Source organism: Rana temporaria, chromosome 4, assembly GCF_905171775.1.
Source record: "Rana temporaria chromosome 4, aRanTem1.1, whole genome shotgun sequence".
Taxonomy (NCBI): domain Eukaryota; kingdom Metazoa; phylum Chordata; class Amphibia; order Anura; family Ranidae; genus Rana; species Rana temporaria.
The window spans coordinates 121961797-121978894 of record NC_053492.1 but is presented as its reverse complement, the minus strand read 5'-3'; the positions used below and the strand labels follow the sequence as shown (position 1 = coordinate 121978894).

Genomic DNA, 17098 nt, shown 5'->3' with positions numbered 1-17098 from the left:
ATATATCTGTCAGTATATATACTGTATAAGGGGGATCCAGCATGGTGTGTATATATCTGTCAGTATATATAATGTATAAGGGGCATCCAGCATGGTGTGTGTATATAATGTATAAGGGGGATCCAGCATGGTGTGTATATATCTGTCAGTATATATAATGTATAAGGGGGATCCAGCATGGTGTGTATATATCTGTCAGTATATATACTGTATAAGGGGGATCCAGCATGGTGTGTATATATCTGTCAGTATATATACTGTATAAGGGGGATCCAGCATGGTGTGTATATATCTGTCAGTATATATAATGTATAAGGGGCATCCAGCATGGTGTGTGTATATAATGTATAAGGGGGATCCAGCATGGTGTGTATATATCTGTCAGTATATATAATGTATAAGGGGGATCCAGCATGGTGTGTATATATCTGTCAGTATATATACTGTATAAGGGGGATCCAGCATGGTGTGTATATATCTGTCAGTATATATACTGTATAAGGGGCATCCAGCATGGTGTGCATATATCTGTCAATGTCGATGGAGATAGTTGTGTAGTAGACATCAATGCCCTGTCTCTCTCTCGTCTCTCTCTCATACACACCCAGCAGATAGATCTCCACCTCTTGCCTGGCTGACCCTGACACCCAATCCGGATGCTAATTGTATTCTATTAGAGCGGGGCTGTGCCGGGGGCTGTGATTGGCTGGCGGCTGTCAATGTGCAGTGTGCGGCTGGAGTTGAAGCTTCATTCTACACGGGAGGTGCGGGGACAGCAGGCAGCATCAGTCAGCGAGCGCACAGCAGCAGCAGCAGCCGCCGCATCCCTCTCCTCCTCCTCCTCCTAGACCGGGGGAGAAGGGGCATCACCTTGTCCCGGATTAGAGGGACCCCCTCCCCATCATACACAGCGGCAGAATGGAGGAGGACACCGCACACTGACCCCCCGGAGCAGAAGGCAGGCAGGGAGAATCATGTAGACATGGTACATTGCACAAAGGAGCCCAAGTGATTGCAATGAGCGCTGCCACCTCTATAGAGAAATAGGTCATTGGATGTGATTGCTGGAATCCAGTGCTAATTCAAGGACTACACCCCTTCATCACAAGTGTCCCCCCTGCCTGGCTCCAGCTTCATTCCATTGCAGTGTCCCAGCACTCTGCATTCCTGGCCTTCAACTGTGCCCACTCTGTGCCACATCCTGGACATGCCCATGTTCACCCATTGTGTCTTCTATGGATCCTGGGGCCCCTGTGTGCCCCTGATATCAGCACCTAGCACCCACAACATTTGCTAGCTGCTGTCAGTGTGCTCTCCATATACAAGTCCTGTAGGAGCAGATCTGAGGGCTTCCTGGCATTGCCAGCTGGGCTGTGCATGCTTGCTTCCTTTGCCTCTGAACTCCAGCTTCCCAACTCTTCCAGTGACATTTCTTGGCTGGTACACGTAGCCCATCCGCAGAGGACATGGAGAGGATGTGTGGATACTCATGGTGGCCTCTTGGACTGGTCTTCTTGGTACATTGGGCAGCAGGAGATACAGGGAGCAAAGCCAAGAGCTGTGAATCGGTGAGACAGGTGTACAGTGCCAAGGGCTTTAACCTCAATGGGGTACCCCAGTCAGAGATCTCAGGTGAGTGCTACTCTTATACTCTGATTCTTCAACACAGGCAATGACGAAAGGTGGACATGAAAGAGATATTCTATTTCTCGTGAAATGTTATTCACATGCTTGGAACTAAATTGCAATGATCAGCACAATCTTCAGCCTCGCCAAACAAAAGCTGTAGAACTCGAGTAACATGTCAATGCTTTGTAGAGGAAGGTTCTGAAGAGCGGTATGTGGCCTCCAGCTGTTGAGGAACCAAAGGTCCAAGCATGGTGTAACAGCCAGCATGTTGGTACATATACATCCTCAGTACTTTGAAGGCCTTGATCTTCTAATGCCTGGGGCAATTGGAGACCACAAAATGATCTCCATTTTGCCAAACCTTCAATTCTTGCCATTGTATCAGTCACTACATAAAATGTCACAGGATTATGTTTGAATTCTGCTAGTAAGTAAGCCAGGCAGGTCAAGATCTTTTTTGTTGTAGTTCTGAAACTGTTCTTATAGGTTCACATTGCTGTAACAAGCTTTTATTTCCTTGACCAGCCCTTATCATTTGAACCCAAACGTTGCTAGCGGTTCCTTGAGCAGGGAGCAATCACCACTGACCTTTGTAGTTACCTGAAAGTGGGGCATTCTTCTCATTGACCACTAACGTAGGAAGCATTCTTCCACTGATCTTTGTAGTTACCTGAAAGTGGGGTGTTCTTCTCATTGACCAACAACGTAGGAAGCATTCTTCCACTGATCTTTGTAGTTAAATGAAAGTGGGGCGTTCTTCTCATTGACCACTAACGTAGGAAGCATTCTTCTACTGACCTTTGTAGATACCTGTAATTGGGGTGTTCTTCTCATTGACCACTAACGTAGGAAGCATTCTTCCACTGATCTTTGTAGTTACCTGAAAGTGGGGCAATCTTCTTATTGACCACCAACGTAGGAAGTATTCTTCCACTGACCTTTGTAGATACCTGTAATTGGGGTGTTCTTCTCATTGACCACTAACGTAGGAAGCATTCTTCCACTGATCTTTGTAGTTACCTGAAAGTGGGGCATTCTTCTCATTGACCACTAACTTCTTCCACTGACCTTTGTAGATACCTGTAATTGGGGTGTTCTTCTCATTGACCACTAACGTAGGAAGCATTCTTCTACTGACCTTTGTAGATAGCTGTTGTTGGGGTGTTCTTCTCATTGACCACTAATGTAGGAAGCATTCTTCTACTGACCTTTGTAGATACCTGTAAGTAGAATATTTTTCTCATTGACCACTAACGTAGGAAGCATTCTTCTACTGTAGATACCTGTAACTGGAGTGTTCTTCTCATTGACCACTAACGTAGGAAGCATTCTTCTACTGACCTTTGTAGATACCTGTAACTGGGGTGTTCTTCTCATTGACCACTAGTGTTGGAAGCATTCTTCTACTTACCTTTGTAGATAGCTGTTGTTGGGGTGTTCTTCTCATTGACCACTAGTGTAGGAAGCATTCTTCCACTGACCTTTGTAGATACCTGTAATTGGGGTGTTCTTCTCATTGACCACTAATGTAGGAAGCATTCTTCTACTGACCTTTGTAGATACCTGTAAGTAGAATATTCTTCTCATTGACCACTAACGTAGGAAGCATTCTTCCACTAACCTTTGTAGATATAAGTGGGGTATCCTTCTCATTGACCACCAGTGTAGGAAGCATTCTTCCATTGGCCGCCACTGTTATGTGGATTTAGTAATTATTAGCAGGGGTTCCCTGAAACCTGAAAGTTAAGTTAAGGTTCCTCCATGATAATAAGAGAAATGCAGAACTAGACAGCATCAGTACTGTCAGTCCGATCAGTAGACTTAGGATATTTTAGAAAACCGGCAATAACCCACAACCACCAACCAGGAATGAGCTTTTAATTAGTGTACCCCTTCTAACATGCTGAAAGCTGTTTTCTGTTTTGTTGTCAGTGGCTGAATGCAGGCCACTGTTTTTTTGCACTGTTCTAATTAAGACATTTTGTTTAAAATCATGGCATCCAGAGCTGGAGAATTAATGTTTGAAGTCTCCTAATTTCAGGATGTCTTAATTAGGCTAGAACTGTCTACCTTCTATAAGAGCTGAACTCTGAGCTCTGCTGGTCCTACTTTGAGTAGTTACCCGATAACACAAATTAAATGTGTTTTTCCTTTAGTGTATTTATGATTATCATTCGTTCCTCACGGAATAGTTCTTTGTAATGAATATAACAGAAAACCATCTGTTAATTCTAAAGAATAAGAATTTTACAAATGTTCATATGTCCATCTAATGTGATCTCTCAGCTTACCTCTGCTAAAACAAGCCTATGATAGTTGTACAATAGTATGGATCGTGGCTTTTTCATAGAACGGGGTGCAAGTAATTGTAAATACACATCATTTTAATGCAAAAATCATAAATATACTGCTACTGTTCTAGATAGTATACTAGCTATACAGCTATAGTATAGTATTAAGCTAGTGGTTAGCACTTATGCCTTGCAGCACTAGGGTCTTCAGTTCAAATCCCTTAGAGGACATCGAGTTTGCATGTCTTAACAGTGCTTGCATGAATTTCCTCAAGGTACTCCGGTTTCCTCCCACACTCCATATAAATGCTGATAGGTTAGTTGGCTCCTTTCTAATTTGACTCTAGTATGTGTGTATATGCATGTGAGATAGGGACCTTAGGTTGTAAGTTGCTTGAGGGCAGGGACTGATGTGAATGTATAATATGTAAAGTACCAGCGCTGTATAGATAGATACCTGTAATTAATTAATACTTACACTATGTCCCGACTAACCCATGTTCTATAGGGTGGTAAAAATGTTGATGCTCGGTTCACATCTATGCAGGTGGCTGTGGGAATTGCAGCGATTCCCACAACAGCACCCCCAGTGAAAATGTACTGCTGCAAGAAAATGCACGGGGCTGCCATTCATTCTGAATCGCACCTCCATGCATGTAAAAACACAGCGCATTTTCGGGTGCAGGAACCACAGGGAAAACACATGGTCAAAATGAGTGGTCGCGCTTTTAAAAAAAAGGCGCATGCACCTTTTTCTGAGGGAAATGCAAGCACGGTAGCCCATTTAAATGAATGGGCTGCCATGCCCACGCAAACGCAGCTCCTCACACATGCAGCGAGGCTTAGGACCTTGCCGTTTACAAATAAAATAAATAAATCCTTGTTTATTAACAGCTAGAATTAGAGTGATTACCACACTTTAATAAGGTGTCACCGTCATGTATATCTACCCTGGCATGGCAGCCAATTTTCCAGTACCAGTTCAGTCCTATTGTCAAGTGTAATTGCCTCATATTAAGATTTCAGCCACACACTGGTAGTGACAGCTTGATGAGCCAGGTGTTTGCCAGCCAGTGTCTTCTGAGCCGAGACCTGTTGGGACATGCCACCATATAGTTGCTTTAGTCTGGCTTCTTAGGCCGGTGACACATCAGAAAGCATTGCTGCAGTCATGTGATTATATATGGTAAATTGTTTTTGATGACTGGAGGAAAACAGGTAAGACACTGAAATACTCCACCAATGCCCAGAGTCCCTTAGGCCTCATGCACACCAACAATGACTGGCTACAAGTATGCTGGGTGTACAGTTCCAGATATTTTCCCATGCCTGCCGAGCCACAGGTGTCACATGAAGCCTGCCTGCCGTACACGTGAATAGCGGTACGTGGTCATACTCTAGTAAATGCTGATGCTTCTGCTTTGCATTGGCGTTTACCCCTGCATGCGCATGCGCGTGCAACGTATTTCCTGAATTTGGACTTTTGAAAAGTGGCCACATTTTTATGCCCAGCATATGTTATACCTCTCATTGTATGTTTTCATGGGACTTTATAGCTCAGACATTGGAACAGTTAAAAGGGTGAAATTCCGCGCCAAATCAATATAAAATAACAATAATTAAAATGAAAAAACAGCTGCTCCTCTTAAACAATACTGAATTGTAATGGTTGAAGAAATAGATAGTGGAACAGTTAAACCTAGAGCAAACGAGATCTTCATGAATAAAGCAAAAGTTAGGAATCATTATTGCTTAGCCAGTAATGTGTTTATTATGGTTCATTCTTCCTCCTTTATTTGTGTTTGTAAACACTGCCTAATGACTGCTTCAGCTCCAAAGTCACTGTTATATGGCACGTATAACTACACTGATTTATGGCAATGCTTGTAAAGGTTTAATGCTGGGGACACAAAAGCAATTCGAGGTCCAACATACAGTAAAATAAAGAGTACAAATAAATATTAGAGAGATAGGTGAAGATAGGTAGGTAGATAGATAGATAGATAGATAGATAGATAGATAGATAGATAGATAGATAGATAGATACAATAGGTAGATACAATAGATAGATAGATACAATAGGTAGATACAATAGATAGATAGATAGATACAATAGGTAGATACAATAGATAGATAGATACGGTAAATTGATACAGTAATTTTATAGAGACAGTATCTAGATACAGTAGATTGATAGACAGATACAGTTGATTGAAAAAGTTGATAAGTACATTAATGTAGTAAATATATACAGTAGGTAGATACAGTAGATTGATACAGTAAATTGATAGAGTAGATAGATACAGTAATACACAATACATAGAGACAGTAGATAGATACAGTGGATTGATATAGTAAATAGATACAGTAGGTAGATACAATAGATACAGTAGATTGATACAGTAGATACAGTAGATTGATATAGTAAATAGATACAGTCAGTAGATACAATAGATAGATAGAGACAGTTGATTAATATAGTAAATTCATAGATAGATACAGTAGGTAGATACAAAAAAATGATGAAGTAGATTGATATAGTAAATAGATACAGTCGGTAGATACAATAGATAGAGACAGTAGATAGATACAGTGGATTGATATAGTAAATAGATACAGTAGGTAGATACAGTAGATAGAGTAGATTGATATAGTAAATAGATACAGTCGGTAGATACAATAGATAGATAGATAGATAGAGACAGTAGATAGATACAGTAGATTGATATAGTAAATTAATAGACAGATACAGTAGGTAGATACAAAAAATAGATACAGTAGATTGATATAGTAAATAGATACAGTCGGTAGATACAATAGATACAGTATAGATAGAGTATATTGATACAGTAATAGAATAGATAGATATAGACAGTATATACAGAGAGAATAGATTGATATGGTAGGTAGATACAGTAGGTAGATACAGTAGATAGAGTAGATTGATAGAGTAAATTGATATATAAATACAGTAGATTGATACAGTAAACTGATAGGTTGATAGATATAGTAGATTGATAAAAAATTTTTTTATAGATACAGTAGATAGAGACATTAGGTAGATACAATGAATAGATACATAGATAGATTGATACAGCAGATTGATACAGTAGATAGATAGATAGATAGATAGATAGATAGATAGATAGATAGATAGATAGATAGAGTAAGTAGATACAATAGATAGAGAGAGGGATATATACAATAGATTGATACAGTATATGAATATAGTAGATCAGGCGTCTCAAACTGGTGGCCCTCCAGCTGTTGCAAAACTACAAGTCCAATGAGGCATTGCAAGAATGACAGTTACCAGCATGACTCCCACAGGCAGAGGCATGATGGGACTTGTAGTTTTACAACAGCTGGAGGGCCACATCTAGACGGACGAAATCGCGGCGTTTTGTCGCCGCAAATCGCGGTAAAAATAGCGGCGTTTTGTACCGCGATTTGCGGCGACAAAACGCGGGTATTGTCCGCCTAGATGTGTCCCAAGATGACCCCCTCTATGGAGATGATTGCCATCTCCTAGCCGAACGCTCGAAGACGCCTGAAAAAAAGGTCCGGGACCTTTTTTCACGCCGCAGGCGACAGGCGTCCGGCGTTCGGCGTGGAGATGTGAACCATCTCCATAGAGGGACATGTATTTCCAGCCCTCTGGCGGCAGAGGCGTAGCGCTACAGGCGTAAAAACGCCTAGGTGTGAATGGGGTCTAAGTGTATGGCAACACTCTTATTTTTTAGATTTGGGTAGAGCAGTTAGGGGGTTAGAACTTTTACTGCGTTTTTACCTCCCCTCCACCTACCTGCAAGGCAACACTGCCGCTCCTCAGGTTCTGACACATTTTAACCCTTTCAGTCTCTATCTAAAAAAAAAAAAAAAAAGGTTTTTAGATATACTTTAATCTCTATGTATCTATAGCGTTGTCATTTCTGTTGTAGCTCCATTGTTCTGATAGTCACTAATGATTGCTGGCTGGCCAGGCTCTGAGGTCCCGAGCTCATTAGACATAACAGTAGAAAATATAAAGGGGCTGAGACTCAGCAGAGCAAATCAAATAGGAGCCATTAACTGTGTCCTTGCAAATGTCAATAGTGGATGAGAACCCCTAGACATAAAATCATGGTTGACGATTAGGAAAGTGCGACATGCTGATTTGCTCTTCATTGCTTATCCTGAGCAAAGACTGAACTACAACCACCAGCTATAAGGCTGCACTCACATTAGCACTGAGCAGTTTGGAACGTTTGCACAGGCGTTTGCATGTTTTTGTAGATGTCTGAGGCTTTTTTTTATGATTTTTAGCCAATCAAAAACTATTTATTGGGAAAAAAACATGAACGTCTCCTTGCATTTTTTTTGCATGTTTTAAAACAAATGACTCGATTCTGCTATCCACACGTTAGAGGTAGATAGGAAAATCCTCACACTAAGCAGTTGTATTCTGACTATGGGGAGACTTCCCGCCATCAGAATACACTGATTAGCACTATGGCACCTTGAGCTGCTACAGCAAGCCATACATGATTCATTTTATTTTTTTCAACCAGCAGGTCGAACAAAAGAAAATGAATCGATTCCCCCACCTCATCCACACATTCAAGGTGAATGGGGGAGTCCCTCCCATGGACTTTTGTTTTCTTCTGACAGTAGGGAGGCTTCCCTGTCCTCAGATTACACTAATCAGCACTGCCGGCTATAGCTAACGGCACTAATCAAACAGAAGTTTACAGAGGTTGATCACTAGGTTGAAATTTGGCCGCTCCCTCCTGGTTTAAGCCTGCTCAGGAAAATAGTGACTGCCAGCGCCCAGGGCAAGGATCCGGAATTGGGCCTCCATCCCCCACTATTCATACATGCTGTAAAATGGGGGTACTACCCTGCATCCATTTTTTTGCCCCTTTTCTTCACTGTGCCCAGGGCAACTTTCCCTTTTGCCCACCCCTTGTCCCAGCCCTGGTGGCTGGTGTTCGCTCTCTATGGGCAGTGGGGGGGGGGGGGGGTCTTGTGCGTTCACAACACAAAGCAATGTTTGTCTTTTATGAAATTAACGTTTTTATGAAATGACCGTTTTCATTTCTATGTAGGCAGCTCAGCAGACAGATAGAGCGCTGGTGCGGTGTGGAAAAATGCTTTGTTATAGTGTATACAAGGTCCATAGAAAACAATGGATTTCTGTGTCCCTTGCTGCGATTTATAAGTGCAGAAAGGTGTGAACAAGCCCAAGGCATTGAAATAATAAGATCAGCATGACAGGCAGGCAACCAGCAGACAGCAGTCAGCAATGACAGCCTTTGACCACTTTCACACTGGTGTGCTTTTGCCATGCTTTTCCAGGGTGACAAAAGCACATGAAACCTATTCCCCATTAAAGCGTTTGTTAACCCAAAACCCAGAAACATGTTTGTGCTGTGTCATTTGGCCCCCTGTATACCCTAAAAAATCTGTCTGATCCTGCCTGACTATACCTTCCCCTCTGCAAACTGACCACAATAATCATGGCTGCTGAGCACTGAGTTTGTGTGATTCTGTCAGGCTTGCTCTCTGCAGCTCTCCCTATGTCTGTGTCCTCTGTCCTCCTCCCCTCCTCTCCCTACTTGTACCAGTGCTCACCACTTTAGGCCTCCATTCACACCGGTGTGACTTTGACAGTTTAAAATCGCATAAGTCGCACCCTATTTGTGCCTATGGAACCGTTCAAATTGGTGCAACTCCAACTTGCACCAGTTGAAAAAGGCTCCTGCACTATTTTTGGCAAATTCCATGTGCGACTTGCATAGACATCTGTGCTTGAATTCGCACAGATGTAGGCAAGCCACACATGAAATCGCACTGACTGGCAGCTTTGAAGTTGTGCTGAAGCAGCCGCATTTCATGTGAACAGAGTGTAAATTCTATGTAACTGTTCACACTGCAGGTGCGCTGTGCCTTAAAAAGTCCACAAAATAGGCGTCTTCCATTGTAAGTCAATGGAAATGCATCAAAAGCATGTCAGTGTGAGGGGGCATTTCTCTCATGACAGGTGCCCTTTAACAAAAAAGAAGCATTTGCAGCTCTGAAAAAGTCAGATGCTGGTATTCGGGGGGCATTCTATCCGGTGGGTATGCACTGAGCTCCCCAATAAATGTAATTTCCTGATGACATGATTTCCTCTTATTACAAGATGGACCTAGTCATATGATTATAGCAGCTGATTTTATATGATTTTAATCCATCTATGGGCAGGCTGGTTGTATTGAAGTCTATCCATCAATCGACATCAGTATAACCAGCTTGTTGGATTTTTTTTTACATGTAATCACTGCAGGCAGCTATAGCAGCCTGCAGTGATCATTGTGTTCTGCCGGCAGGGGTGGCTCCCCCGCCAACAGAACACAATAGTGCTGTGGGAGAGATATCCCCATCAACAGTGACTGTGTTGGTGGAGAATCAAGCACTCTTTTTCCCTTCCACCCGTGGTGGAAGGAATAAAGGCAATTAAAGTATGACTAACAACAAGCGCCCAGAGGCGATTAAGTTCGCATGTGTTGCGCTATATAAGTTTTCATTCATTCATTCACTAAAGGCAATTTTTTTGTTTCGGATAGATTATAGAGGAATTAAAACATCTGTCGGATAATTACAGTCGGTGTCCCTATTGGGGGTATTGATCCTTTTTATTTCTCATGTTTACAGTTACTAGTAAAAGAAAATTTTGTGTTGTACCCAGAACAGTAAGAGAGGGGAAATCTTCCAATGGGGACGCTAGTCCTGGTGACATCTGGGATTCCCTCACTTTGGAGTGATTTCCTCTCACTTCCTGTTTTGGCTATGAGACAGGAAGTGAAGGGAAATCTCCCCAATGGGACATGAAGGGCAAAAAGAAAAAAATCCTTAGCAGGGGTTCTAACCCTCCTTTACTGTATTAAAAAAAAAAAAAAAAACATTGCCTCTAAGCTGGCCATACAATGATTAGAATTTGTAAGGATTTTGTTAGAATTTTGATCAGTGGGGTTGATTTACTAAAGCTGCAGATTGCAAATTCTGGTTCAGCTGTGCGTGGTAGCCAATCGGCTTCTAAAGCCGGCCATACATTTGTGAAATTTTGTGCTTTTTTGATCCGATGGTGTCACCTTTGATTTCGAAATTCGACCAACTAAGCCTTCAATTTCATCTTCTTGTTGCTACAGAAAATAATTTTCGTGGCAGGGAATTTTCTTTTCTTCCAGGACACAGCTCATGCACATTTATTTTTCTTTTATATTTCTTGCACGATTCTCCCATCACTGATTAGAAATTAGTTTGTTTTTCCAAAAATTTCCAACATGCCTGATCACTCAAATTGGATGGCCACATGAACATCAGCCATTGCTGCAGGCCACTAATGGGACAAAATTTGAAAGAAAATTCTTAGTTATGATTTTCGTAAGAAAATTCTTTCTGAATTTGACCCATGTATGGCCTGCTTAACTTCCACTTGTTCAATTAAAGTGATTGTAAAGTCTTTAAAAATAAAAATAAAAAATCATGTTATACTTGCCTGCTCTGTGCAGTGGATTTGCAATCCTCCTCTTCTCTGGTCCCTCTTCACTGATCCTGGCCCCTTACTCCTGTTGAGTGCCCCCACAGCAAGCAGCTTGCTATTGGGGCACCTGAACCATGCTGCAGCTCCCTGTGTCCATTCAGACATGGAGCTTCAGTTCGGCCCCGCCCCTCTCTCTCCTGATTGGCTAACTGAATTTTATTGACAGCAGCGTGAGTTAATGGCGCTGCCAATGTGTCTTAGCCAAACAGGAGGGAGAGTCCTGGGTGGCCGAGGGACTCATGGATATTTCTGCATAGGAGGGAGCTCAGGTAAGTATTGGGGGGCTGCTTAACACAGAAGGCTTTTTATCTTGCATTAAGATAAGAAAACCTTCTGACTTTACAACCCCTTTAACCTCCCTGGCGGTATGATTCTGTCTGGAATTACATACCTAAAGCGGTACAATTATTTTGCAAGGAAATTTGTTTTTTTATACTGTAGGCCTGTAATTTTTAGAAATAACTCACTTAAATCTGACCAAACAAGAGTCTTGTAGGCATCCCGGGTATGATTTTTTTTTAAAACAAAATTATAAATTATAATATAATAAATAATTATAAATAATTATAACAAATAATAATATAATTATAATAAAAATTATTCAATAATGTAATCAACTCAAAATCACTGAAATTTGCTCAGTTGCAGAATTGTCGCTGTCATTATTTTTTTTTTTTTATGACGAATTTCCCCACAAATCGCTATCGCACATTTCTGCAAGTGATTATAATTTATTATCGCTGTTTTCTAGCTGATCTAAAACCATTTTTGACATAAAGGGACACTTTTGGACAATCTACAGTTTTTAGGCAGAAATGACATTTTTTATTTTTATAAAAGTACATGCAGGACACTGGGCAGACCACTAGGGACAAGGGGGGTGTGTATTTTTTACATACAGTACTGTAATATATAAGATTACAGTATACTGTATGTAAACTGTTTGTTTACTTTTTTGAATTTGGCGCCGTTCTCCGTCCCCGTGCGTCGTAACGTCGCAGGGAACGGAGATCGGCGGCACACGGGGACTGTGAATCGAGCGAGGAGGTCCCGCTCGCTCACACAACGGGATGGCATCGCTGGATCCAGGGACAAGGTGAGTAACTTGCCCGTGGATCCAGCAAAAGGTAAGCCGCGCCGCTGCACGTCCACCCCGAGCGTGACTCGGGGATACCGATTTTAGCATTGAAAACCAACCCCGAGTCACGCTCGGGTTTACCGTTAGGGGGGTTAAGCTTTGACAAAAAAAAAAGTCAAATCTGATTGGTTTCTATGCAGAGCTGCACCAGATTTTACACACTCCGGTTTTAGTAAATAACCCCCAGAGTGTGACCGTCCCAACTGAACATAGGTCAATGTTTTAATCCTCCCATAATGAAGGAACATGTCAACATTTTTTGGGCTTCTCAACAGCTGCAGCCACTGATCAGTGTATTCCGACAGCACTGGATGCTGCTATCAGAATACAATGGCCCAGCATGAATAATTGTTGATAATTTGCTTGAAAGAGAAATGATAACCTTATGTCGTATGTTCCTATTGAATCCTTTGGATTGTCAGCATAAGCAAAGCTATCTGTATTAAGAACTGATGAACGCTGCAATTACTGTATGTATCAAATGAAATAGTAACTGAGTTCAATAAGGCAAAAACCCTTTGCAGTGTCATCCTGGATGAAAGAACCATTGCAAATAGATGGCATGCAATAGCATCACACATAAGAGGTACTGGGGGATTTAATTGTGTGCATGGATTAATGAAGAAAAATAGCTTTAGGGGGGAGAACAGTTGAAACAAGATAAATCTGTAATCAAGGAAGTCATCAATGCTATGAGGTTTCCCCCCGAGGTTATAAGAGGAGTGAGAGAGGGGAGAGGAATGTGTGACTGCCTCATCTGTTCTGTGCCTGGAGAAGAAGAGCTGGATGGTTGGACAATGGAGAATGACGAGTCAAAGTTCACACGGACAGGAGGGTGTCAATGGCCAGATGAAGGTAGAGCTACATAGGTGACTTTTGATTACATGGCTAAAGCTGGCCATAGATGGTTAGTCTTTTTTTTTTTTGCTTAGTCAGTGGGCTAAACGATAAAAAATAATGTTTTCTCTATCCACATGAGTGAGGTGGATAGAGGAATCCCTCATGTTGTGGCACTATTTGACAGCAGGTCCCCCTGCTGTCAGAATACACTGAGTAGTGGCTGCAGCTGCTCATCAACAAAAAGTTTTCCAAAATGAAGTGCAGTCTGTTAGGTAGATTCAGAAAGAGTTTAAAAAAGTTAGGCCGGCTTATCAGTAGATAAGCCGACCTAACTCAGAATCTACGCCGACTTATGTTTAAGCGTATGCTCAAACAGAGATACAGTTAAACATATCTAAGATACGACGGCTTGCGCCGTCCTATCTTAGATTGTAATATTTCGGATGGCCGCTAGGTGGCGCTTCAATTGCGGTCGGCGTAGATTATGCAAATTAGTAGATACGCCGATTCACGAACGTACGCCCGGCCGACGCAGTACTTTTACGCCATTTACGTAAGAGATAGGCCGCGTAAAGTTAGAGCTAGGCCCTGTTGGAATAGTAATGTGAAGTATGGCCGCCGTTCCCGCGTCGAAATTCGATTTTTTTACGTTGTTTCCGTAAGTCATCCGTGAATCGGGATTTACGTTATTTACGTCCACGTCAAAATCAATAGGCCCGTGCGGCGTACTTAGCCGCAATGCACACTGGGAAATGTAGGCGCCCGGCGCATGCGCAGTACTTAAAAATTTAAAAAACGTGAGGTCAAGCCTCATTAACATAAAACACGCCCCCCTCAAAGACATTTGAATTGGGCGCCCTTACGCCCGCCGATTTAGGCTACGCCGCCGTAAGTTAGCAGGCAAGTACATTGTGAATCATGTACTTGCCTCGCTAACTTACGGCGGCGTAGCTTAAATTCCTTAAGCTACGCCGCCGCAAAGTTGCGGCATTGTACTTGGATCTACCTATGTGTGTTGTGTCTAAAGCCTTGTACATACGATATGATTGTTGGCAGGGGATTGTCTGTTGTCCTAAAATCTGACCATTAAAGCGGAGCTCCACCCTAAAAATCACACTTTTCGTTAATATGTTCCTTTTAATCCGTTTAATAATGTTATGCAAAAAAAAAACATTTTTACTTCCCTGTATTAGCTTGTTGCTAGGCAGAATTTCTAATCTGCCTTCTTCCTGGACCGCGGTCCTTCTGCTCTGCTCACTAAGCCGCACAGACTCCTGGGAAATTAGTGTCATAATTTCCCAGGAGACTGTGCGCTCTTCTGTGCCCAAAAACTGGAAATGACGCGAAACACGTACCGCTCCATGTTGAAAAAGGGCACAAAGCCCTTACTACTTATTAAACAAGCAGCACAAGAGAGAGCACGCACATCTGTGTTATCTACGTTGTCATAACAATGGGGCGGGACGTTCCTCCGCCGCCGCCCGTTGTTATGACAACTGCACAAACAACCGCCGCTATGAGCGGAGCTCTAATGCGCACGCGGGAGATCGAGAGGTTACCCAGCATGCACCTCTCCACCGAGAGAAGTAAAAAAAAATGTACTGGGCTTCAGATGCCCTCAACTAGGATGGCAACGGCCACATCTTTCAATGCTGCAAACGAGGCAAGTTTTTTATTTCTTTAGCGATCAATTGGGGATGTTTTATTATCATTAATGTGATCTTTAATATAATGCGATTTAATTGGCCAAAAATAAATAAATCGTGGCCGGAACCCCGCTTTAAGCCCAATACACACTATTAGATTTTCTGCAGATTTTTGTCTTCAGATTTATCAAAACCATGTAGTGCAAGGGTCTGCCTGATTGCATACAAATTGAAACTCATAAGGTTTGACCTCATATTATATGGTTTTGGTAAATCTGAAGACAAAAATCTACAGAAAATCTAATAGTGTGTATGGGGCATTAGTACGCTCCTTCTGACAGTCGTTGTCCAACTTTCGGCCAACAAAATGTTTGTCGACAGGCTAGTAAATTTTTGACGGTCAGTGGTCTGTTGTCTGATTTTCGTATCGTCAGTACACAAGTCTGTCACACAAAAGTGGAAAGTACAAACACGCATGCTCGGAATCAATGCTCACCAAACACAAAATTAGCAGAAGGGGCCCAAAGGGTGGCGCTCAAAAGCTGAAATTCCTAATACGTCACTACGTTCGTGTTTGTTGGCTGACAATTGTGTATTGTTAAGGCCCGTACACACGATCCAATTTTATGCCAATAATTGTCTGATGGACGTGTTGTGTCAGATTATCCGACCGTGTGTATGCTCCATCAGACAATTGTTAGCTGAATTAACGACAACAAATGTTGGCTGTTCATGCTCACCAACTGTCTGGGGGGGGGTTGTTAAAAACAGGCAGTTGAGCCACAGTTTTGCTGCCGACCTGTACACATGCCATGGTTGCGATGCTTTGTAAATTCCGCCTGTCAAACTGAGATCAATAAGGCTACACCAAGTGCTTGGCTTGCAGTTTCTATATAAATCCATCTTTTACTGGAAAACAACATCCTTTTAAGTTACTTTGCCAGTTTGCTTATATCGATCCTCAGCATGTCACAATATACAAATAATATACATTTAGAAATGTTGTACTTTTCATAGCTAAAAAGCAGCCAAGTATCTGCCTAGGCTGAAATGATGTCATCAGCATTTCCTCAGTCTTCCTTCCTCCAGGCCTTATGTAACACTGGTGGTTTGACAGTCACGTGTGTTGAATCCTGGTGTATTTGGGCACCCGGGAGGGCACAGGTATAATGTCCAGCCCTGCTGCCAGCAGCCTATCAAAATCGATGACATGCTGAAATACGCAAGGGCTGAAACCTGTAACAAATGGCACTCTCATGTAGGGCTGTATACATTCGGCGACATATGCCCACAATGCAGAATTCCAGGGTAGATGCTGAGCCTGGTTAAAGCGGAGGTTCACCCTAAAAGAATTATATACCATCCCGTCCAGCATGCTAGCGTCAGCTACAGTATGCCTTTTTGTTTTTTTGTTTTTGTGCTGTATTTACCGTTTAATCCTTCACTTTCTTCTCAGACAGAAAATAGCCGAAATAGGACTTGGCTGTGTACGGCGCCTGCGCAGTCAGCTCCTAGTCCGTGCGCAGGCGCCGTATAGCGCGGTGAAGAGCCGAGACCTAGTCCGGCTATTTTCGGAACACGTGACGCGCCATAGCCAGACGTCAATCATGTTCCTCTCTTCATAGGAACGCCTACTCCCCGCGGGAGTCTGAAAAGAAAGTGAAGGATTAAACGGTAAATACAGCGCAAAAAAAAAAAAAAAAGGCATACTGTAGCTGACGCTAGTATGCTGGACGGGATGGTACATAGATGTTTTTTAGGGTGAACCTCCGCTTTAATGGCTGGACAACGATGGTTCTATCCCACTGGAAAAGACAGCAGATGAAGATCTCATCAGGGGGAGTAATGTGATCTCTGTGAAAGATAATACCGTATTTATCGCGGTGTAACGCGCTCCCGCGTATACCGCGCACCCCTAAAGTTGCCCTCAAACCTGTGGAAAAAGTTTTTTTTGTACTTACAGTTTTGGTGTCTTGCGCGACGGCCTCGT

The 17098-nt window shown here is 42.4% G+C and overlaps 1 protein-coding gene across 1 annotated transcript in view; it reads left to right on the top strand.

Moving 5' to 3' along the window:
• The first annotated feature begins 734 nt into the window (after nt 1-734).
• Nucleotides 735-17098, top strand: part of GPC1 (glypican 1) — a 117964-nt gene continuing 101600 nt past the window's right edge. Inside the window, exon 1 of the mRNA XM_040348993.1 lies at nt 735-1632. Within this exon, the coding sequence (XP_040204927.1) occupies nt 1467-1632 (166 nt within the window). The 5' untranslated portion in view covers nt 735-1466. The remainder of the gene's footprint in view (nt 1633-17098) is intronic.